This window comes from Lycium barbarum, chromosome 4 (genome assembly GCF_019175385.1).
Source record: "Lycium barbarum isolate Lr01 chromosome 4, ASM1917538v2, whole genome shotgun sequence".
In the NCBI taxonomy this organism is placed as follows: domain Eukaryota; kingdom Viridiplantae; phylum Streptophyta; class Magnoliopsida; order Solanales; family Solanaceae; genus Lycium; species Lycium barbarum.
The window spans coordinates 19,107,878-19,132,852 of NC_083340.1; the positions used below are offsets into that span (position 1 = coordinate 19,107,878).

The 24,975-nt window shown below is 33.7% G+C and overlaps 2 protein-coding genes across 2 annotated transcripts; both read right to left on the reverse strand.

Annotated features, from left to right (window-relative positions):
- Positions 1-3,186: 3,186 nt before the first annotated feature.
- LOC132637237 (uncharacterized) lies at positions 3,187-4,227 on the reverse strand. The gene has a single exon (XM_060354356.1). The coding sequence runs from the start codon at positions 4,225-4,227 to the stop codon at positions 3,187-3,189; it is 1,041 nt and encodes a 346-aa protein (XP_060210339.1).
- Positions 4,228-5,304: 1,077 nt separating this feature from the next.
- On the reverse strand, positions 5,305-20,087 carry LOC132637239 (uncharacterized). Its single transcript, XM_060354357.1, has 2 exons — positions 20,021-20,087; positions 5,305-6,179 (listed from the first exon to the last, which is right to left on the reverse strand). The coding sequence occupies exons 1-2, from the start codon at positions 20,085-20,087 to the stop codon at positions 5,305-5,307; spliced, it is 942 nt and encodes a 313-aa protein (XP_060210340.1).
- Positions 20,088-24,975: the final 4,888 nt, after the last annotated feature.

A 24,975-nucleotide genomic window follows, 5' to 3' on the forward strand; every position in this document is an offset into this window, starting at 1 on the left:
TCCGATAGACCCTCGGCTCGAAAGAAAAGAAAAGGATTTTTTTTAATAATGTCAGCTTTTATTAATTCAAAGGGGGACAATTACATAGTAATCACCCAACCAGAATGACAGGCCATTCTAGCTCAAGAGGGGATTCCTCCTATTCTGTTAAGCTTACAAAAGAAATAGAACAAATGTTGAATCTGTGAGGTTTTCCCCAGATTCATCATTTGTTCCTATCTACTTAGCCTATTCCAGCCTTTATTTTCCTAATTCTGAAGTTAGCCATTCCACTCTTATCAAGTCTATATGGCCCAATAGCTTCCTTAGGTAGGTTTTGAGGATTCTGAAATGCACAATTCCTAGCTTTTATAGAGCCATGCTTTGACATAACATCAGCAACAGTGTTGGCCTCTTTATAACAGTGTTGCACAGTTCCTCCTATCTTGTATAGCCAATCTTGTATTTCTTCAATTAAGTTCTGAAATCTCCATGAAGGTTTGCTGTTGCCTTTAATCATATCCACAATAAGCTTTGAATCCATCTTAAGGATGATGTTGTGTAGTCCTAAATTAGAGTTGTACTGTAGTCCTAAAAGTGCTGCTTTAATCTCTGCCATATTGTTGGTACAGAACTCTAAAGACTTAGAAAATCCAAGGATCATTTTTCCATTATGGTTCCTGATGATTCCTCCTGCTCCTTCTTTCCTCATCTCACATAAAGAGCTAACATATGCGTTGAGTTTGTACTGGTTTGGATGAGGTTTCTCCCAAAAGACTGGAAAGATGGTGATTGGAGTTGGATACTCATCTGCAATGACACAAATATCTTTCCAAGACAAGTGAAGGTTAATCTGTGTAAAGTGCCTATATAGTAAAATCTTAATATGACAACTAATATTATGAATAACTCTATGTACAGAATATGCTTTTTGTCCATACCTACTAGTCCCTCTCCTGTTCCACAGCTCCCAGTTGATATATATAGGAAGGATTTTGCAGAGAGTGCTGTGTAAAGCATTTGAGCTATCATGAGCCCAACAACACCACATTACCTGTCTAACACTGCCCTGTTGAAGCCTAATAGCCAAGGGGTTAGTAAAGGAATTACACACTCTCCTTGCAATGTCACCTTCAACAAAGACATGAGTAATATTTTCTACTTGAGGATGGACACAGCAGTTGCATCTAGACACAATTTGTTGACCAAACTTGGAAATAATGTCATCAAAGGGGAGCTTTCTTTTAAGAATTCTCCAGTTCAAAAAAGACACTTTGAAAGGAATGCCTTTATGCCAGAGATTTTTGTAAGTATCATTGCTGTTTTTCTTATGTCTAGTTATCTCTCTGGCAGAAGAGCAAGAGAAGTTACCATCACTATTGTGGGTCCAAATGCAGGAATCAGGGATACTTTGGTTAGAAATCTTGATATTTTGAATGACGTGCTGAAGGTTTAGGGGAACTGTGTCTACTAGCTTGCTAGAAATTCATTTACCATCTCTGATGAAGTCCTTTACCAAGGTGTTACCTGGTTTAGGACCAGGTTCAAGCATCAAGGCAAGAGGACACAAACCAGTCCATTTGTCCTACCAAAATAGACAGGATCTATAATTGATTTTCCAAAGCATATAAGGTTCAGCTATGCTTCTACATTTTAGAAGCTCTTTCCAACTTTGAGATTGACCTGAGCACCATGCTCTAGCCACTGAGCTGACTTTAATATAATACTTGGATCTAAGAAATTCAGCCTAGAGACTATTATGAGTTCTAAATCTCCACCACCTTTTTAGACTGAAAGAGCTTTGAATATCGGCAAGGGATTTAAAACCTAGGCCTCCTTCTTCTTTTGGGTAGCAAAGATTTTTCCAAGCACTCCAATGGTACTTGTTTTTACCATCACTATGACCCCAGAAAAAATTGGCCAGGTATTTCTCAACATGCTTTAAAATAGTTTTTTTTTTGGGGGGGGGAGGGCAGCCAACAAATGAAGAGTTTGGGATTGCAATACCTGTTGTATGATCACTGCTTTTCCTCCATGTGACAAGAGGTTTCCTTGCCAACCCCCAATTCTTTTAAAAACTTTCGAGGTAATATCAGAGAAGTAGGCAATTTTCTTCCTACCTGTGTAAATAGGGCATCCAAAGTATGTGAAAGGAAAGGTACTTGATTTGAAACCTGTCACACTCTTGATTCTTCTTAGACTACCATCAGAGGCATGAGAGGCAGTTAAAAACATGCTCTTCTCTTTGTTAATCTTTTGTCCAGATACCTCTTCATACTTCTTGAGCTATCTCAGAATTTTCTTGAGAGAGTAGTTATCCCATGATGTGAAGAGGATAACATCATCAGCATAGGCCAGGTGATTAATCCTAGGACCTTTCACATTCATATTGTAACCAATGTATTTGTCTTTTTCATGAATCATATTAAGAAACTTAGTAAGAAGTTCAGCAGTTAGGATAAAAAGAGATGGGGATAAAGGATCCCCTTGCTTAAGACCCCTAGTGGAGTGAAAAAAGCCTCTTCTTTCTCCATTGATGATGATAGAATACCAAACATCTGAGAGCAGTCTCCAAACTAAGTCAATAAAAAATTCAGAGAAACCAAGCCTTCTAAGCATAAAAATGATGCAAAGCAAGGAAATTCTATCATACGCTTTTTCCATATCCAATTTGAAAACCAAATTGTTGTTATTACCTTTATTAATATCATGAACTATCTCCTGGGTAAGTAGAATATTCTCAGTAATGAGTCTTCCACTAATAAATCCAGTCTGATTTTTAGATACTAATTTAGGTAACAAAACATTTAATCTAGAAGCCATGATCTTAGAAATAATTTTGTTAGAGAAGTTGGTCAGACTGATAGGCCTCAATTGAGAAAAACTAGCATGTTCATCTACTTTAGGAATTAATATTAAACAAGTATGAGTAAAATACTTCGTTAACCTTTTACCACAATAGAAACTCTGCACAAAGTTGATCAGGTCTTTTTTAATGATATTCCAGCATTTCTGGAAAAAGAAACCATTAAAGCCGTCTGGACCAGCAACACTATTAGGACTGAGATCTGTAATAGCTTTTTTAATCTCTTCTTCTTCTGGGAACCTGTTTAGTCTCTGATTATCCTCTTCTTTGACCAATTTATCAATATGGTGAAGAACTCTAAAACCCGAGATTTGTGCACTCTCAGTGAACATCGTGCCAAACTATTGGACTGCCGCATCTCCAATGGCCTCATTTCCTTCCACCCAGGCTCCATCAGAGTTTTTTATTCTATTAAGAGTAGTCTTTCTTCTCTTGTGTTTAATGGAACTGAAGAAATACTTTGTACAAACATCTCCCTCTTCATTCCATTGGATATTAGCTTTCTGCTGTAACATGTTGTCTTGTATTCCTGCCCATTTAATGTACTCAGCATTGATTCTATTCAGTTCTTTTCTGTTTTCCTCAGAATCATCATTGTCCATTTTGTCTTCAAGGTCAGGAATAAGTTGTTCATACTGCTTGGCCTTTTCAAAGACATTTTCAATGACTTCTTTAGACCATCTACTTAATACTTTGGATAGTCTTTTCAGCTTCTCTTGTAGGATCCACATAGCATTGCCTTGCACCTCCTCCATACAAGAGTTATGGACAATTTGTTGAAAATCTGGCTGCATTGTCCAGAAATTCAAGAACCTAAAATAGCTCACAGAATTGTTAGTAACTTCTTTGCAGTCAAATAAAATTAGATTATGGTCTGAACCTGTCCTAGCTTTGTGCTTAACCATGCTGTTGCCTATGTTTTCATTCCACTCCTCGTTGTATAGAACTCTGTCTAGTCTTTTACATATCATGTTGCCTTTTTGCCTACCATTGGTCCAAGTGAAGGGACTTCCGCTGTACCCTGCATCTACTAGACCACAATCATCCAAGCAGGTGATGAAATCCATACTTTGGCTCATTCTATGAGGTGTACCCCCTTTCTTTTCACTGGGAGACAAAATCACATTGACGTCTCCTAGGACAGCCGAAGGCCCATCTATTAGAGAAGAATTCTGTCTAAGCTTGTGCCATAGTTTCCTCCTTTTCCTGGCTGTAGTCTTAGCATAAACAACTGTGAACCAAAAGGTTCTATTAGTGGTCAGCTGCTTGATCTTCATCGTGATTTGTTGATTGCTGTTGGAAGTAACAGAACAGTCTAGTATATTTTCCCCAAAACACCATATTTTTCCATTCCTATTGGCCACTGCATTCTGAAAACCCATTTTCTTCTTGTATTTCTCCAGATAGGAGTCATCTATAAAAGGTTCTTAAACTGTCACAAAATGAGCTTTGTTCATTTTGACAATTTTAATCAGTCTTATAAAAGCCTTTTTGAACTTAACCCCCCTAATATTCCATGATACTGTATTAATCATAATAACACAATATGGATTAGGGGAGATCAAGCAACACTGCTTCTTTGTCTTCTCCTACTTCTGGATCTATATCCATTAGTAGCTCTCTTATTTCTGGTTTTTGATCTGCCTCTAGGAGACAAACTGTGTCTGCGAGTTACTGCATCCAAAGCCATACTAATAGCTTGTACCTCAGTTCTTGTGACAGGGGCGAAAGCCTCAATTAGTTTATTAGGAGTGTTTGATTCCTTGTCTGAAACTTCCAGTTCATCCTCTTGTTCCTTGGTATCATCCTTTATTGGAGACTCTGCAAAGTTAAGATGAATTAAGATGGTTCCTCCCTTATCAGTGGTTCCTACAGGAAATTCCTTCTCTTTAGGAGGATCAGAATTCTTATATATACTTTCCACTTCAATGTTGTTTTTAATGTTGCCATCTTTCAAACTCATTTGAGGGGTCTCATTATTTTCCTTGAGCTCCATTTCACCATCTGCCCCTCGATCCATGCCTTTTCCTTGATCTCTATCTAACGTCCTCTTCAGATGTTTAATCTTGTTAGTTTTGACCGTTTTCAGCTTCCTGGCTTCCCTTCGTTTCTGATTTCTTTTTTTCTTTCTATCTCTTTCCATTGCATTAGCGATGCTCATTTTTTTCTCAATCTTTTCCTGCACCATTCTATCCGATTGATTTGAGATAGAGACAACTTCACATTGTCCTTCATTATTGTGAAAAACATCTTGCACTTCACTGGTGGTTCTCTTGTCATTGGTTTTCTTCATAATCTCCCTGTTATTTGGGGCAGTTTCTCCTTTCCCTTCTTGTATCTTTTTTGTAACACTGCCATCAGTTTCTTCTTTGTGCCCCCCTTCATTGTTATTATTCTCTTCGCTTTGTTTTATTTCTTTATCTTCTCTTTTTCGGATTCCTTCTTTACTTCTTCATTGTTCATCTTTGCCTTAGCTCGATCCTTTCCAGTACTCTACATTCAGCAGCAGAGTGTCCCAATTTTTTGCAATGTTTACAGTACTTCGGCACAAACTCATATTCGATATTTTGCTCGAAACCTTTCAAAGGGGAGTCTTCATCTTCATCCCCAATCCAAATACTTTCAAGCAATGGTTTCAACAGGTCTAGTTCTACTCTCCCTTTAGCCATACTTGGCCTAGTCTTATTTTTGGTAGCGACATCAGACTCCAGAGGGGTACCAATAACACTAGCAATTTGTTTAAGATAGAGCCAATTATGTAGGTGAATAGGTAATTTAGGGAGAAGTACCCAAACTGGGGCTATGGGTAAATCTTCCTCTAGTTTGAAATTAGGGGTCCATTTTTGTAACCACGTTTGCATCCCATTGATGTCCACAGATCTTCTAAACCAAGTATTATTAAAATCTTCTTCATTGGTGAAATCCAAGAAGACATTAAAATTATCAAAGACTCCAATTTTAACCATACCTTCAAGGGAGAACAACTCAGAGAATTTGGATCTAATTTTGTCAATTTGGGGGCGATTGCTCAAGAAACTTCCAACAATGGTTCTTCTGCTATCCGCCGCCATAACACCATGGTATTCTCTGGTCTTAAAGATTACAGCCGCCTTACCGTTGTGAGAAGTCTTTTTAGCTTTAACAGCTTCCTGTGCTTGTCTGAAAATAGTAGCCGGAGAGACTGTAGTCGTTGCCACAACATCTGCAAAGGATGCTTTCTCTTGAGATTCATGTGTTAATTGATTTTTGGGGGTGAATTCCGACTGGGATCCGCCGGAATTAGGCTTCTCGGCGGTTCCATCACGGTAGAAGTCACCGGATGAGCGTAGTAACCCTTAGAAAATAGACGTTGGATGGTTGTTGTAATCTGAGAAGTAAAGTAAAGTAGGAGAGAGAAAAGTTAGAGAGAAGGGGGAGCTTCTCTCTCTACATGAAAAGTTGTATTGTTTTGATTTACCTAGAAAAGAAAAGGATTTGAAGCATGGTCTAAAGAAAATGACAACAAAATAGCAGGATAGAAAGCAAATGAAGCAACATACAATAATACACATTGAAGAAAAGAAGCTACGTGATTACTAACTAGTACTACTAATAAGGAGTACAACACGAACTACACATGCAATAAGGCATTATTTGAGGTATAAATTTAGGAATAATACATAGATAGTCGGGGTCTATAGATACTCCTTAATTTGACCCAACTTTAAAAAAACACATCTAGACACCTCAACTTGATTTAAGTTAGCCTTATAAACACACACGAAATGCCATGTAAAATACCACGTAACTCACGCAAAATGCCATGGAAAATGAGTGTGTCTGTATTATGCCTAAAATTTAATTACATAAATGAACCATGTGAAATGACTTTATTTTAGACTTATATTTTGTACTAGTATCAGTTAGTATGTTGATTGAAACACAATTAGAAAGAAAAGCATATATATTGCTTTAACAGTTTTAACTATGATGTCTAAAGCAAAAAGCTGTGCTTCTCCGTCTGTGAATGTCTGCTGATATGCGTCGGCGTGCACTCGTGGGCCGCCGCATCCACTTTTGTTAATTTGAGATATGTAATCTCAATAAATAATATATCTTCTTGTCTACGCTACGGTACTATATTCTATGTATTTAATTAATTCCCTTAAAATATTAAATAGATCGAAAGGAATTCTATAATAGTACATAAAATATGCGGCTTCAAGACTTCAAAAATTCAAAAAAAATATATAGGCTTAATACCTAGATGGACCCATAAACTTGACATGTTTTGTAAGATAGGCATATAAACTTATAAGGTGACCAGATAGATACTTAAACTTACTCAAAGTGTATTTTTCAAGTTTTTCAGTTGTTTTGAAAACAAAAACTATATTTTTCAAACACTCACAATTTTCATGGCCAAACAAGCCCTAAATATATCACAAAATATTTTTTTTAAAATGCAAAAATAAGGCAAACGCATATACATGAGACTATAAATGTGCACTTAAACCAATAAATACTCGCTAATCGCAATTTTGCAGCTTTCAATTAACTCGGATTTTTTTTTTACACTTGAATAATTAAAAAACAATAACTTTAACCAATAAAAATCCTTAAAAAAAGAAATTTCAAATTAAGAAATTTCTAAGTTCAGTATTTCAAGTGTAAAAGAAATTTCAAATTAAGAAAACTGTAAAGCCGAGAAGAAAATCCTTAAAAAAAAAAAATTTCTTAATTTGAAATTTCTTTTTTTAAGGATTTTTATTGGTTAAAGTTATTGTTTTTTAATTATTCAAGTGTAAAAAAAATCCGAGTTAATTGAAAGCTGCAAAATTGCGATTAGCGAGTATTTATTGGTTTAAGTGCACATTTATAGTCTCATGTATATGCGTTTGCCTTATTTTTGCATTTTAAAAAAAAATATTTTGTGATATATTTAGGGCTTGTTTGGCCATGAAAATTGTGAGTGTTTGAAAAATATAGTTTTTGTTTTCAAAACAACTGAAAAACTTGAAAAATACACTTTGAGTAAGTTTAAGTGTCTATCTGGTCACCTTATAAGTTTATATGTCTATCTTACAAAACATGTCAAATTTAAGGGTCCATCTGGGTATTAAGCCAAATATATAAAAGCAAATGTAAACATTAAAGTACTAACAGGGAATAGGGATTGAAGATGGAAAAGAGTTATAATAATATTAGTAGAACACTAGAACTGTCGCTTTGCATAATGCTGATTCTTGGAAGCCGCAATTTAAAAGGTGATTCAGAAGACGATAATGAACTAAAAGCTAGTGATAGTGGCACATTACTAGTCTTTTCTTTGTTCTCTTCTCGTTTAATACTATACTATATATCTTTTTAATGCTAAAATAAGCATGCTAAGCTGACCCTAACAGTCTATTTAATTTTGTTGCAGATCTTTCAGTTGAAACTCCCTGCCCCATAAGATTCTTGAAAATTAACTTATAATATCTGCATTTGCTCTTATCAAATTAACAAGTAGGTAAAGCTGCTCTGCTTGCAACTGCACATTGTTTAGCCTAAAATTAAATTATTAGGTCAATCAGTCAAATTATTTAGAATGAGGTTAAGAGTAACGTAATTAATCTAAATAATGTTATTTCTGTTATGAAATATATTATGGATGTCCAATACACAAATATAATGCTTCTCCTCCACCATCTTAATGGTTCCTCCATTTTCCTCCACCATCTTAATGGTTCCTCCATTTTCTCATATATTGAATGCATATGTAGCACTATAAATAGAGGCATAAGTTTTTATATGAAATATACTTGTAACACATTTTAGAAGAATAGTAAAAATCTCTCATCTTTTGTCATTCTATTTCTATGGTTTTCATCCTTTAATATTGTGACTCTTTTAGCTTCATTTTATAACACGTTATCAGCACGAAGTTCTAACCAATTGAGATAGTAAAATGTTGCCAGTAGCATCCTTAAGTGTTGATAATACCGTGGCTTTATGCGAGGGTTCCAGGTAAGTAATACTCTTCAATATATTCACTGAATACTTTTGTAAACTCTTCAAGATAAAACACACTTTAGTCATCGAATGTTGAATTTTTCACGTTGCCATGTCTAATAGCCAAAACATCTTTTATGTTGTTCCATGTTTATCACGAAAGCTTATATGCCATATTTGGAATCCAAATTTAATTCACGTATGAAACAATCTTATATATGGATGAGTATGCTGAAGTTATAAACATGGATATTTTGATCTATATATGGCTGGATTCCCATTTTAGGAGTGGCTAATCTATGTTTTGTTATACTGCTTGAACATGTCCAGCTAAAGTCATGCCCTAGCTCCCCTTATTTATATCTTTTGAATTCTTCAAGTTATATACCTTTGATTCTAACTATGAGCAGAAACAAATTTGCTAGCACTTCGGCAGAACTTGAATAAAGAGAAATCATTATTGCTCCTGAAAAGCAATACGTGATGAGGCATCAAAATTATGGTTGATGCAATTTTTGGTTACTGTCTATCAATATGTAAATTTATTCTATAATAATTTTGTAAATTTAATATATCACGGTGCTACATATTAGCTCCTAAAGTAATAATTGCTTTGAAGTCAGGTATACTCTGAAAGATATGTTAGAGAAAATTTCTCTACATCATATTTATGCCTCGATTTGCTCCAGAAGTAACAATATGTTAAAAGAGGTACTAAGCTATCATTATTTGATATGATTAAGCCACTTTCAGATATATTTCATTCCTGAAGAATGAAACTTCTAATAAATATTACAAATATGGATCTATTCCCTGAAGTGAATGTGATAGTATGTAGTAAAGCTTATAAATATGGACGTGCTCTTGGTTGTGAAGAAATCACGACTCAACTCCAGAAGAGGTAGAATAATTGAGAAGAAATATTTCGAATATTCTATGCTTTACTCCCGAAGTAGTAAACTCATAAATCTGATCCCGAAGTAGCAAAACTTTGAACTCTACTCCGAATGTTGTAACCTCCGAGCTCTACTCCCCAAGTAGTAGAATTCTGAAATTTACTCTTGAAGTAGTAAATAACTCCGAGATCTACTCCTGAAGTAGTAAGACCTTAAAATTTACTCTCGAAGTAGTAAACATTTAAAATTTAATCCCGAAGTGGTAAAACTTTAAAATTTACTCATGAAGCAGAAAGAATCGGTAAAATATTTGAGAAATATTCTGAAGCAATATCTTCTTGTGCTTGAGGAAAATAACGAGTTATTGATGAGTGTCGTATAGCAAGCACATTTGAATAATCAGGATTCATTTCCCGAAGTGAATGAAGAAATATCACAACCTATCTCCTGGAGAGATAAAATACAAGGAATATACATTTTATTGTGTGGTATGAAATTAAGGCATTGCAACACGTACCTGTCGTATGTAGAAACATCTTGAATAATTTTATTAAAGTATCATTTTAAAGAAAAAGGAAGCAGAGTAAAGTGCTTTCTACTATAACCACATTGATAAATTATGGTTAGTTGTTATTGATTTCCTTGAAGGAAATAAACATTGGTGTATCCCTTTCCTGAAGGGTGTGATTACTATGTGATTGCTGCTTTGATACAAAATATTCAGATGTTAATGGCTAGTCTTCTTGAAGGAGATATTTGAAATACTGAAGTTAGAACTTAATGTTTACTTTTCGTAATTTACAATTTATAATGTCCATTTAATTACTGTTTCTTTCATGACACCAGTAGTGTCTAACCAATTTTTTTTCCCATGATACTAGCAGTATCTACGCAATATTTGGTGATACAAAAATCAAGGACTCCAGAAGAGATAATTGTTTGTTTACGAGTATCATGACACCAACAGTGTTCAAATAATATCTGATTATGAAAAATAAATTAAAGTCTCTTGAAGAGGTTATACATGATTGCACCATTTATCCCAGATCGTAATTGTTATAAATCGTAGTAAACCTGAAGTTTACTAGTAATAAAATTGGTTATCACATTGGGACTACAAATGATTGAAAAATTGAATATTTTTAAGTTACTACGGGTAAGGAATATGTATATGAAACGTTACCCGAGTATGATGGATCACATGTCACAATAAACCAGAAGTTTATGACATAAAATCTCATGCAATATTAAACCAGAAGTTTACTAAAATAAATAGCACTCGTCATGGTAAACTTAAGTTTTACGGATATAGATAATTTTATTAGTTGGAAATACCATTTTGGTTGTCCTGATTTAAATCTAATGTGCTAATTGAGTATTAAAAACATATTGAAGAACTAGAAGATTCTTCAAAAATTTGTTTGTGTTGCTTGTTCTCATGATAAGTTGATTACACCAGCTAATGTTGGGACTGAATCGACAAAATTCTGAAAAATATAAAAGGTGAATGTGGGCCCCTTCACCTGCAATGTGATGTCTTAAATAGATGCATCTATGAGACGGTCACATGTATGTTTATTGTCAACTGGCAGTTTGACATTTACGAAGTTGCTTGCTCAAAATGATTGAGTTGGAAGCACAATTTTCAGAATACGTAATCAAGACAATCATCTTGATAATGCTGGTTTATATCTAAGTTGGTTTGGCATTAGATGCTTCCATAATACAGCTAAACCATTGCTTATGAGAACAGAGTTTCAGATGTTGGTCTGAGATATGATATATTGCATACAACAGCATTTGTATGCTTCAGATCAATAAATTTTGATAAATTCTCCCCTCATATTTGGTTCAGGGTCAGGAACTAGATATTTCCATCTTTTAGCATTTGATGTGCGATACATAATTAATGGATATACCATGATGCACACAGATGGATTTTCCCAAAGAAAATGGGGACATATGTCACTAAAATAAGGGGGAGAGAATAAGCAGCTAAGAAATATGTTGTGAATTATCATCAGTATGATCCTCAGATAATTCAAGTCAAATGCTGGAAGCATTTGCTGACCCAACTATTTCATATTTCATCTGCAAAATGCTCCTAATGTCCCTGAAGGACAGAGTCTACAACATGCATGGAGCATGGTAGACCAATCGGTTCTAAATATAATAATCCTTGAAAAAGGGAGGAGCAAATGATCATAATAAGGAGGCAAAATGCTCTTGAAGAGCCGATGACATAACACTTCATGAAACCTTATGCGAGGTTCAGGTACCTGAAAATGATGAAGTGATGAGATCTCAGTAAGTTATGTCTAATTGCGAACCGATACAAAATGATATCTTGTCGACGATATCTTTGATACAATATGGCACGCAATATTGTATAAGATTGTGAGGATCTGAGTACTACGTCTCTTAAAGCATGTTGATGTAGAAATAATTACCAAGTAAAATGATGCATCTTGATAAACGTAATGTTTATTGGACCAGCAGTCCAAACATCAGAAAATGTCACATTATTTATACTGATGGATGTTGTCACAACCTATGTGGCTTACTTGATGAAATTTATATGAAAATTCCTGAAGGATATAAAATGCCTGAAGCATTTGGTTTAAAGTCTCGGGAAATGTATTCAATCAGATTACAAAGATCATTATATGGTTTAAAACAATCAGGGCGCATGTGGTATAATCGCCTAAGTGAGTACTTGATAAATGAAGGATATATAAATGATGCCATTTGTCCATGTGTTTTTATTAAGAAAGCAAAATCAGAGTTCGTTATAATTGCTGTTTATGTTGATGACATAAACCTAATTGGAACTCCAGAAGAGCTCCAAAAAGCGATTGAATATTTAAAGAAAGAATTTGAGATGGAAGATCTGGGAAAAGCAAAACTTTGTCTTGGTTTGCAGATTGAACATTTGACAGATGGGATCCTTATCCATCAATCTGCTTATACCGAAAAGGTTTTAAAAAGATTTTACATGGACAATGCACATCCTTTAAGTACTCCAATGGTTGTTCGCTCACTTGAAGTTAGTAAAGATCCGTTCCAACCTCAAGGAGAAAATGAAGAGCTTCTTGGTCCTGAAGTACCATATCCTAGTGCAATTGGTGCACTTATGTATCTTGTTAACGCTACAAGACCTGACATAGCGTTCTTTGTTAATTTGCTAGCAAAATATAGCTCTTCTCCTACACGAAAACATTGGAACGGAGTTAAGCATATATTGCGATATCTGAAGGGAACTAGCGATATGGGTCTCTTTTATACTAACAAAGGCTATCTGTTTACATGCGGAGGTACTGCTATATCATGGCGATCCACAAAGCAGTCCATTGTTGCTACTTCTTCGAATCATGCTGAGATAATAGCTATTCATGAAGCAAGTAGAGAATGTGTGTGGTTGAGATCAGTGATACATTTCATCAGAGAAAGATGTGGCTTGAAGTGTGATACAAAAATACCCACAGTATTATATGAAGATAATGCTGCTTGCATAGCTCAATTAAAAGGAGGATTTATAAAAGGAGATAGAACGAAGCACATTTCACCAAAGTTATTTTTCACTCATGATCTCCAGAAGAATGGTGATCTTGATGTGCAACAAATTCGTTCAAGTGACAATCCTGCAGATTTGTTCACCAAATCTTTGCCAACTTCAATTCGTGAGAAAATGATATTCAAGATTGGAATGCGAAGACTCCGACATCTATTGGTCTTCGTCAGGGGGAGTGAAATACGTGTTGTACTCTTTTTTCCTTAACCAAGTTTTGTCCCATTGGGTTTTCTTGGTAAGGTTTTTAATGAGGCAACTCTCAAAGCGTATTACTAGATATGTGTACTATTTTCCTTCATTGAGGCTTTTTCCCAATAAGGTTTTTAACGATGCACATCATCTATGGACATCCAAGGGGGAGTGTTATGAAATATATTATGGATGTCCAATACACACATATAATGCTTCTCCTCCACCATCTTAATGGTTCCTCCATTTTCCTCCACCATCTTAATGGTTCCTCCATTTTCTCATATATTGAATGCATATGTAGCACTATAAATAGAGGCATAAGTTTTCATATGAAATATACTTGTAACACATTTTAGAAGAATAGTAAAAATCTCTCCTCTTTTGTCATTCTATTTCTATGGTTTTCATCCTTTAATATTGTGACTCTTTTAGCTTTATTTTATAACAATTTCTTGATAATATGAATGCAATGATATTAACGTTATGAACAATCGAACAGATAATCAAGTTTTCAAAATAATCGAAAGAGGAAGAGTTAAAGAGAATCTTATTGAGTTGCTTGATGTCTGCGATGAACACTTGATAAACAATGAAGGTTGTGAGAGAATATGAGTAGAATCTTTTATAGTTAGTTGACTTTATAGGATAAACTGGTAGTAATTATTTTCTTGACTTTCGCCCATTTGAACCTTTAAATAGCTAATTGAGATCGTGCACATTAAATGAGATTAAATGGAATTCTTGATATCTTGAGATCATCTGGCCGTTGTTTGAGTTATCTTCTAAGACTCTGAGGATCATTCACGGACCCTGCTGTCCGGTGTGAATAAGGTGGGTCCGAGAGCTAATTCTCGGACGGTTGAACAAGTCTTTGGATTGATTGTCCGACTATACTCCTCTCTATGCTCGCTATGTGTCTGGTATAAATTCTTTGCCTCCGGTATATTTTCACCAATACACACATGTATAGGATAACAATATTTGATTTTCAAAAAATAAAATTGACGTCATTTCCTATCTAAATAATTAGGGTTAAGGGACAAAAACACACCTCAAGTATCATCATTTTTTGAGTTTCCTACCTGAACTATCAGGTGTAAGAGTTTTCTACCTGAACTATCACCAATTAGTTTGCAAAGGTGATACTTGAGGTGTGTTTTGCAAATTAGCTGGTTATAGTTTAGGTAGGAAAAGTGAACAAGTGATAATTGAAGTGTGTTTTGCAAACTAATTGGTGATAGTTTAGGTAGACAACTCTCACAACTGATAGTTCAGGTAGAAAACTCAAAAAAAGGTGATACTTGAGGTGTGTTTTTTACCATTATCTCAAATAATTATAAAAGTTAAAAATACATCATTAAATTAATAGCAGAAGCAAGAAAAAAATATAGTTTCCTCCACCATTAATCGCACTTTCAAGGCGACTCATATGTGAGGAATAAATTGCTAAACATCTACCGATATCATCCTCTCTGGACTTTAGGAAAAGCATGAATTAAGAATTGACTTGAAAATATATTACGAGGCCTTGAACAGAAAAAGATGAACTTTTAACCTAATAACCACAAGGAAGACACAGATTGTTGATGAAGAGTTAAATAATGACATTGTAGTTCCTTTAATTAATATTGAATTTTAGTATGTACAAGTTGCAATGTTTAAGATTTGCAAGAGTGGCAATAGTTCACACGAGGAAAAAGAAAGGGAAAAAAAATGAAGAAATTACACTGACATAATATGTGTCCGAGTTACAAGGTTTAAGAATTAAAATAACTAGCAACAGTGCACGCACGAGGAAAAAGCAAATAGAAGATAAGTAAGAGAAGATATCTACATTTAGAACATAGACTGTGGATGACTTATAATGGAGATTAATTATTGAGAAAGCTGCAGGACGTTGTACACTTGTACCCTAAAATAATTTAGTTGGAAAACATTGAGAATAGCAAAATTGGTCCTTTATGTTACTGAACAATTGTTGTTTTTGGATTTATCAAAAGTGAACACTTTTGATTTCGATCAAATATTTAGCATTCACGAGTTCTTTTGGTCTCGATCAAATATTTAGCACACATTCATTGTTAGATTTAGAAAGAACTGTGAAAACATTAAGTGGCATTTAATAATAACTCACACTTGGAGGTGCAATTTTCGCCTTTGATTCATTTTTAGAGTCTGGTATAATTTTTTGAAGTGCAGTTGCAGTTATATTTTATTTGTTTTTGGTGTCTGGTCCAATTTTTGGTGTTGCGAATTAGACAGGACTTTCCAGAAGTGTCTAGTTAGTTCTATTTTGTGCAGTTCCCTTTAAATTTAAACACCAGAGTTTATATAAATGCTTTGATAAAGTGAAATGTGCTCACTTTTTAAAAACTTAACGAATTAAAACCGCTCAAGAATATATTTGAGGGACGCCTTAGACTTTCCCAAAACATCAGAAACTATTTTTGTCAATTTCTCAAAACACATTCTTAGTTGCAGTTTTGGCATGCTTTTCCGCGAAGCTAGTTGTAGTCTTTAACCAAATTATGTAAGTTTATTGTGAAGTTGACGAGGTAAAATTAAATACATAAGTATTAATTAACTAGCTATTGACTTGAACTCTTGAAGTAAACACCAAATACACATCAATTTTTAGCCTAAATATATTAGAGACTTGCTCGCCATTGCAAGGGCGCCGTTGCAAGGGAGCATTACTTTGTTGCCAAAAGAAAAGGCTCCTCCGTTATCTTAAAGGCACACTATATAAAAGTAAGGTTTTCACAACTCTGTCTTCTAATATTTTACTGTATGCTTAAAAAAATATCTAGACTTCAAAATAGATGACGTGAATATATGGGGAAAAGGGGAAAATCATAGAAGCCCCCACCTTTAAAGTTAGATTATAATTTTATCTCTACAGTAAATTAAAATTTAATTAAATAGTAATATTTAAATTACATAAATGTTGAAATACAAATTCAGCACCAGAAATGACTTTACGACCCAGTATTTATTCAAAACCTAAATAAAGATCTAATTTAGTTTTAATATTAAAATTACATAAAGGGTGACTGTATGAGAAGTTTATTAGTCCTACTTTAATGCTCCATTCAATTCCCCAAAAACGGGTCTAGCTTAATTATTCACTCCATCATTTACAACTAAATAATGATTCCCATTATTCATGTTACTGAAGCCCATGCATCTCTTCCACGTTCTACAGTTATTAAATCAATAGCCTCCTCTTCATTACTACAAAAAGTCTAGAGAATTTGAGATGTCGGATTGAATAATTAAATATATTTGATTAATTCAGTTAATAATTATGCTTATTTCAAGCAATGCCAATCAACAAAAACAATATAAAAGCAAGAAAGGGGCTTCATTTCCCTCAAGTCTTACACTTTCTATTTTTATAGGCTCTGCCATCTGGAACGTTTTTAGCAGATTCTATTTAATCTTTAACCTTTTTCCCTTTTAGGTCTCAAAAAGTTTGGAGAAAAGATATGTAGAAGTACATAGAATTGTTTGATGCTGGAATCAGAGTCATCACTAGATTCAATTTTCACTATCCTAAAACTTCACATCAACAAGCTCTTCGACGCCAATTTTTGTGTCATCAATGGCTTTCAATTTACTTTTTTTACATAGTTAGGTTGGAAAGTAGAAAAAAATTGTCGTGTTGGAGGCTGATACGCCCAAATTACATCCTTAAAATAGGAGTAAAGCGGTCGTTGGTCAAATATAGAACCCAACAAGGTTGGGGTCGAATCCCACAGGGAATACGACGAAGAAATGTACTTAGCAAGCTAAGTGTAATGCTCAACTAATTGTCTATATTTCCAGGGAAGGGAGTATAGATAATATTTGATTTGAAGTTTGTCACACTAATTGCTAAAGAAATCTTGTTGTGAAATTTAATTTATTGGTAAAAGGACTAAGGTTGTGGTTCCAAAGGAAAGTAATGCAACTTGGTATCAATTCAACTTATTTATATGTTTAGATGTAGTAAACAATGGGTTGCTTAATTTTACCAAAAGTCTTTCAACCAAATTGGTAATCTAATTACTAAGCTTTTTCAAGCCTTAGAATGTTACAAATGCGAACCCATTTTAGTTTCAAGTAGCTTTCCTATTTCTGGCTCAAGCTATTAGATGAGGTTTAAAGTCCCAAATCCTTGTTAATTAATCTTTTCAACCTCAATTTTCCTCTTCCGAGCTCAAATCGAAGTAAATGGGCGAGTCCTAGGGTTAGCTAATCCCTTAAGAAGCATTAAAGAACAAGATTAATTAAAGAAATAAAGACGCACTTCATTAGAAATGAAAATCATTCAATATATAAGCATAATAAGAGTTTCAATCCAAACTTTAACAATGTATATTTCCATAAACAAGTTTCAAGTAAAGGAATGAAATACTACACTCTTAAATATTGAATACAAAACAAGGAGTTGAAGAAAGGTTTAAGAAATTTCTCATTAAAATGCTCCAATCTTCTCCTCCCATGGTGTAGATGATGAACCCTAGCTTCCAAGCCTTGTAAAAATGGCCAAAGATGAGAGATATTTGCTCCATGTCTTGCTCTTATAAATACCTATTTTCCCATGTCAAAATATGACCAAAATAACCAAAGAAATTCGGAATTGCAGATCTGGCCAGTTTTGCGCCTCTAGCTACTTTTGTCATTTTCTTCAATTTGGCTCCTTTTTGCCTCGTTCTCACTTGGTTTCTTCCTGATCACTTCTAAATCACATAAAATATGTAAAACGGAAGTAAACGATATTAAATAAAATATCAACTTATCAAGGCAACCATCTTGCTTGTTGATGTAGACCTATAGAGTTTCCCCTAACTAGAACAGGAAATATGATTTCTCCTTTTTATTTGTAAGTAACTCTTTTCTTTCAACTTATGTGAATCGTGTGAATATATTTTTTATTTAAGTTGAATGAGCATAAAATTAACAAGACTCAAGTTGAAAAAGATTGAATACAGAAAAATGTTGTAAGTTTGTACTACTAGATATGATAATAACGTGAAATTTATACGAGAGGAAAAATTCAAATAACTTGTGATTTTGAAATTGACTGACTCTCACATTTTTCTAATCTATTTTTTTTTTCATTGCTGTGCTATAAAAGATATCTCTTCACGTCTAACGTGCACTATCCTTTTCATCAAACAAAACGAATTTATTTTTAAAGAACATAGTACATGTATTGCTTATGCGGAAAAGAAAAGTAGAACCAAACATTATATTAAATAATGCTAATTTTGCGAAGAAAGAAAAAGTGAAACCAAAGATTGTATTAACAATGTTAAATATTTTATGAAAAATAATAAATATTTTCTACTCCAAATCAAACATCTCCTAAATGTTTCGCGATACTCAATTTGATAGAGTTTAGAGCTTATAATTGGCTGAAGAGATTTATCATCATCAAAGATAGAAAATTTCAAATTTTGTGTATCAATAAAAGCTGAAGTTTAATATTAATGGACAAAGAAGTAACTGATAGTAAGAACGTATAAGGCTATATTTTCTTAAAAAACAAGCCAAAAAATTTAGGAAATGAAACTATTGTAACCATAGTCGACGTTGGTCAAATTCATATTTAATTATGTGTTGTTGATATATAAAGAAAAGAAGTACTATCAAGTTGATTACTTTATATATTATAAGAATTCTATACTTGAAGTCGTTCGGACATTACTTTTTACAAATTTTAATACCAATTTCTCAGTATCATAGTATTTTGCAATGACAATAGATCAGTTGAATAAGTTAAGGGTGTCAAGTGGGCCGGGCCAGCCCGGACCTGGCCCGGCCCAAGCCCACTAAGAGGTGTAAGGGGCTGGGCTAGGTGAATTTTATTAGGGGGTTGGGCCGGACAAGGTGGACAGCCCACCAGCCCGAGTGATGGCCCACCGAGGCACCGGCCCGGCCCACTTCAAATAAAAAAAAAGATAAGTATTACATTTATTACTAATAATAAGTATTTTAAAAACATTGTATCCCAATAAAATAGCTGTAGCTATAATTGTGGGATTCTTAAAATTTTGGAAGCAAATATATGAAATATTTATTAATTATTCAAACCATAGTTAGAATCTTACTTTAGTTAATTAAAACTTAACCATTAATTTTAACTCATGTAATGTGTCTCTTATTCAAGTAAGAACTTGGTGAAAATGGAGACAATGAAAATGGAGAGGAGTCGGATCCGTTAATATTTAATTGCTACTAAATGAAAACTACTTAGCTCTCCTTTTTTTAAAAAAAAATTTAGTGGTCACTGGTCAGCTGAGCCCCACAGAATTAATAAAGTGGGCAGTGACCTTTTCCAACGTTTGAAAACTAGTTAGCTCTTTTTTTTTTTTTCAAACTAGTTAGCTCTTCCTTTGCTTTTGGGCACTGATCAATGTTTTTTCAACTGTTGCATCAGAAAGTGCATTTAGCCAAGGAAGGCAGCAGCTCGGAGACAACCGACACTCATTGGGCAGCAACGCAATGAATGTTCTAGTATGTTTCAGAGATTGGATTAGATCAGAGCGAAGAAACCAAGGAAGAGAACAAGATCCAAGAGAAGACCAGCAACTTGAAGATATAATGTCACTTGGAGATCCATCGGTACAAACATCTCCAATGTATGGAGATGTCGATTATGAAAATTTTGAGCCAATTCCTCCTAATGTTAATATGGAAGAATTGAATAAAATGGTGGAAAATATGTAGATTTAAATTTGAAGAGTTGTCAAATTGAATTTTCTTTTTCTAGTTTAAGTTTACGAAATCAAAGAAAAGTAAATGTAAGTTTGTAAGCTTTAAAGTTTAAATTCGACTTTACAATTATCGATTAATAAAACTAAAGGCTCACTGAGCCTTTGAATTTCTTTTCAAATTTGTGTTATAATTTTATTTATAATTTTATTTACAAGAATAATAATATGTACTCAGTCAAAATAGAACTATAAATGCAATTGTGTAAAACTAATCCTACACAAGCAGCAACTCCAAGATAAATTTCTGCAAGGAGGGACAAACATTGATCAGTGCCCAAAAGCAACAAGACATTATAAGAGGCTGACAAAATCAGTGAAATGACAAGCCTCTGAAATTGCTGATGCGTGAAATAAATCAAATACCCCTTTTAAGTTACTATCTTGCTGTTGGCTTACACAAGTTCAAAAATATTTCAATAGGTTATACAGTATATAATAATATAAACTATTAGTTATATATATATATATATATATATATATATATATATATATATATATATATATATATATATATTAATAAAATCTTATTAGTTTCAAATATTTTATATATAATACTAATTAAATATTTTTTAGCGTATTGAAATGTCTCCGCCGATGATGGAGGTGTGACAATCTGCACATGACATTAGGACTTAGGATTAGATGAGATAATTAAATTAAGAACTTTGGTTTAGTATCAAAACTCATGTGCTGTTCCCATTTAGTTCCCATTTAGTTCCCATTTAGATGAGTAGGAAATTTAGAGAAAGAGGAGAGTAGGGAATTGTGAGATAATATGGAGAGGAATGAATGGTATTTATAGATTGAAAATACGGCCAAAGTATAATTTAAGGAACTTGATGGTTAAAATAAAGTTGACAACAACTAGATTTTAAAGTACCAAACTTAATAAATTTTAGTATTAGAATTTTTTTTTAAAATAATTAAAATCCGGCTCAGCCCACTAACTAAAACCCGGCCCAGCCCGACCCACTGACGGGCCCGATTAGCCCGAGGTGTAGCCCCTATCCGAGGTGGGCTGGGCCGGACACCCTTTCCCTCTCCAAGCCCGGCCCCAGCCCGGCCCCTTGTGGCCCACGTTAAAATGACCCGGCCCGGCCCACTTGACACCCATAGAATAAGTTCATTATTCATCAGTTTGAGTTTGCATTTACCCCCTTCAATTTCAGTGCAATTCATTACACACTTATTTATATAGTATTTATGAAATGTTTGGTTTAATTAGTATGGAATACACGTGCAATGCACGTGTTCGAGAACTAGTAAAAATAAAAGACGGAAAGAGCATAAATAAATAAACAAAAACAAATGGAAGATCCAAATTTAGGAATTCTTTTCCTAACACAACGAATCAAATGACTTGTTCTAAAATTAAAAACATTAAGGGGAGAAATGATATAGATATATAATAAGACACTAAACAGTGGCCTACCGGCATACATATTTCGATAGATATTAAACAATGGCCTACAAATCCTAGTGGGTTTCTGTTCACATTAGCTAGAGAAAGTGAAGTACTTATATATAGTTAGTCAAGTTTAAATTTTAATAGGAATATTCCTGTCAAGTTTATTTTTCTAGAAACAATTTTAACATTTTCTTCCTTTCCATTATTATGATAAGCGAATTAAGATTAATATTTCATAGAGTATGTATCACATTAATGAAATATAGGGAAAATAGATTTGTTACATTTGCTTCAAAATATAGTAAAATCTTTCCTTTCTTGATATTGATTGTAATATAGTTTTTGCAAAAGAAAAAATGAAAAAAATAAAATAAGTTTCTCAAAATTTTGAAGCAAATGTCACAAATCTATTTTCTTGTTACGATAAGTTAAAATTTTCCTTCCTTCTACTTTATGATTTACATTAGTGGTAGAATATTTACTTTCTTTTTAGTATAGGAATATTTAGTTTCCTTTTAGTTTAGAATCTATAAGGAAAATAATATATTTGCTTTATTTTATTCCCTTTAGTTCTCTATAGGTAATGATGTAGCCTTTTATTTTAAAGAAAAGAAACTATGCAAGAATTAACTCCATTCATGCTCTCTTCAATTTTCTCTCTCGTTTCTTCCATTTCATACAACGGTATCAGCGCTTTCATCGATCTTCATGGATCTGTGAGTGTTGCAGAAAAAAAAAAACATTTTCCAACCACCTTTTACCTGTGAGGGCTCACAGGGCTCACTTTTAACCCGCAAAGGCTCATTTTTAACCCGTAAGGGCTCACTTTTAACCCGTTAGGGCTTCAATATTTTTAACTCCTGCTCACTTTCAACACATCGGGCTTCAATTTTAAATCATATCTATTTTTTACCATGTCAAGCAACAATCTCTCTCTAAGTGCTCCACAAATATTTAATGTTTAAAATTATCAGATCTGGCCAGTGAAGATGAGATCTTATCTTGAATCCTATGACCTCTGGGAAGTTGTAATGGAAAATATAATGGAAAATAAACCCATACAACCACTCTCTGAAAATCCTACTTCTACCCAGATCAAAGAACATTCAGAGGCAAAAAGCATAAAGCTAAAACAATAATTCAAAATTCAGTTGCAGATTCAATCTTTTCTAGAATCATTGCATGTGAGACGACACGAAAGAAGCTTGGGAAAATCTCAAAAAGATGTATCAAGGGAGTGAATGAGGCAGACAAAATCAGATTTTGGATCTGTAAAGGGATTTTGAATCTCTAAAGATGCAAGAGGATGAAACAGTTGCTAAATATTTTGACAAAATCTCTTTGATTGTTAATAAAATTAGGATGCTTGGAGAGGATTTTTTGAATACCAGAATAGTTAAAAAAGTTCTTGTGACCATTCCAGAGAGATTTGAGTAAAAACTCTCCTCTCTAGAAGAGTCTAAAGATCTCTCTACTATTTCTCCCGAAGAACTAATAAGTGCTCTTCAAGCACAAGAGCAAAGAAGAGCTTTCAGACAATTCAAAGTTGTTGAATGTGTTTTTTGCAAAACACCAAAACGGAAGAGGCGATTATCGACACTCAGAAAAATTTTGTTGGTGGAGATCTGATGCATTTTGTGGAAATTGCAACCAAAAAGGCCATGTTATAAAAGTGTGCAAGTACAACGATTCACATAACAATTCAAGACCCTTATAATAGAAGCAGAAATTGAGGAGGACGTATTGTTTGAGATTGCAACAAATTAAGTGGTCAACTCAAATTGGATACACCAACTTAAGTTTGAGGGGAAATGTTGAAATTTTCTTTTCTTCTACTTTATGATTTACATTAGTGGTGGAATATTTACTTTCTTTTTAGTATAGGAATATTTAATTTCCTTTTAGTTTAGAATTTATAAGGAAAATAACATATTTGGTTTCATTTTATTCCCTTTAGTTCTCTATAAGTAATGATGTAATCTTTTATTTTAAAGACAAGAAGCTATGCAAACATCAATACAAAGAGTTTTCATTCTTGCTCTCTTCAATATTCTCTCTCATTTCTTCCATTTCATAACACGATGTTCATCATCTATGTATGTGTACGAGTTTAAATATATCATAATAATTGCATGATCATAAAACTTTTGATATTTGTATTACAAACATATTTTCGCTTTCCCGCATTAAAAACATGCCATTAGGGTAAAATAGATAATTAATTAAAAATGAACTATTTCCAAAAATTAGAGAGAAACTATTTTTTCAATTTTTTCAAACAAGTTTAAAAAAAAAAGGATCATCTGATAGAGGATATTAGAATCCTTCTCATATAAGCTACCATATGTATATAATTGTAAAATTCTCTACCAACATCAACTAATTACTTTGCATGCTGAGTTATTTTTGGTTTGGGATTGGTCATCTTTCCTAATTCTCGGATGAATATCTATATACAATTTTTCTGGCCGTACAATAAAGTCTGGCAGATGAAGGATCATGATTTCCTTAAACAAACGAATAGCCTCTCGATGTTGACTAATGTGTTTTTAGGAGTGGAAGAATTTTGGCACTAATAGTTTAAAAGCGGGATACATCACAGTCCCTTAAATTTGTAAGTAAATTTTATTTAGATATTCAAATTGTGACATGTTTCAATTGAGTACTTGAATACATGATATTTTATTCTTATTAATTATGCACTTCTGGCGAGTTTAAGAGACTGTTGAGGTATTTGGCCTAATTTAAATATTTGCAAGGAGACAAGAGGGCCAAAAAGTAGGAAAGGAAAAAGGCATTTCTACACACACGAGGACCTCTTTCTATCTAGACTAGAAGAGCGTTCGATGACCCTGGCAGTCTGCTTTCTCAAAGAGCATGGTGTGATATTATCTCGTTTGGATCAAACCCATATAAATTTTTCTAAATGGTCTCACATCGCTAAGAGTATTTGTATTTATACTTAACTTCTTTTTTTATTAACTTTAAATGTAGGACTTTGTTGGCATATAAACCAATCGTCTCTCTCAAACTAAGTTTCACATGACAATCACTAATATTTGTGGGTTTATCTGGATGTAGGATTACATGCATCATCATCATCATCTTCTTCAATGGAAAATGAAGAAGATGATTCAGACTTTCACTGGAGCATTGAAAGAGAAAGAGATGATTGATGATTGAAGGAAGAAGGAAGAAGTCAACATTGAAGAAATGAGACAAATCGGGTTAAATGAAAAATGGGCAAAATGCTAAATAAAGAATGCTTTGGGCCTGATGAATCTGGTCCAAAACTGAAAGAGTATACACGGTGGTATACAATGAAT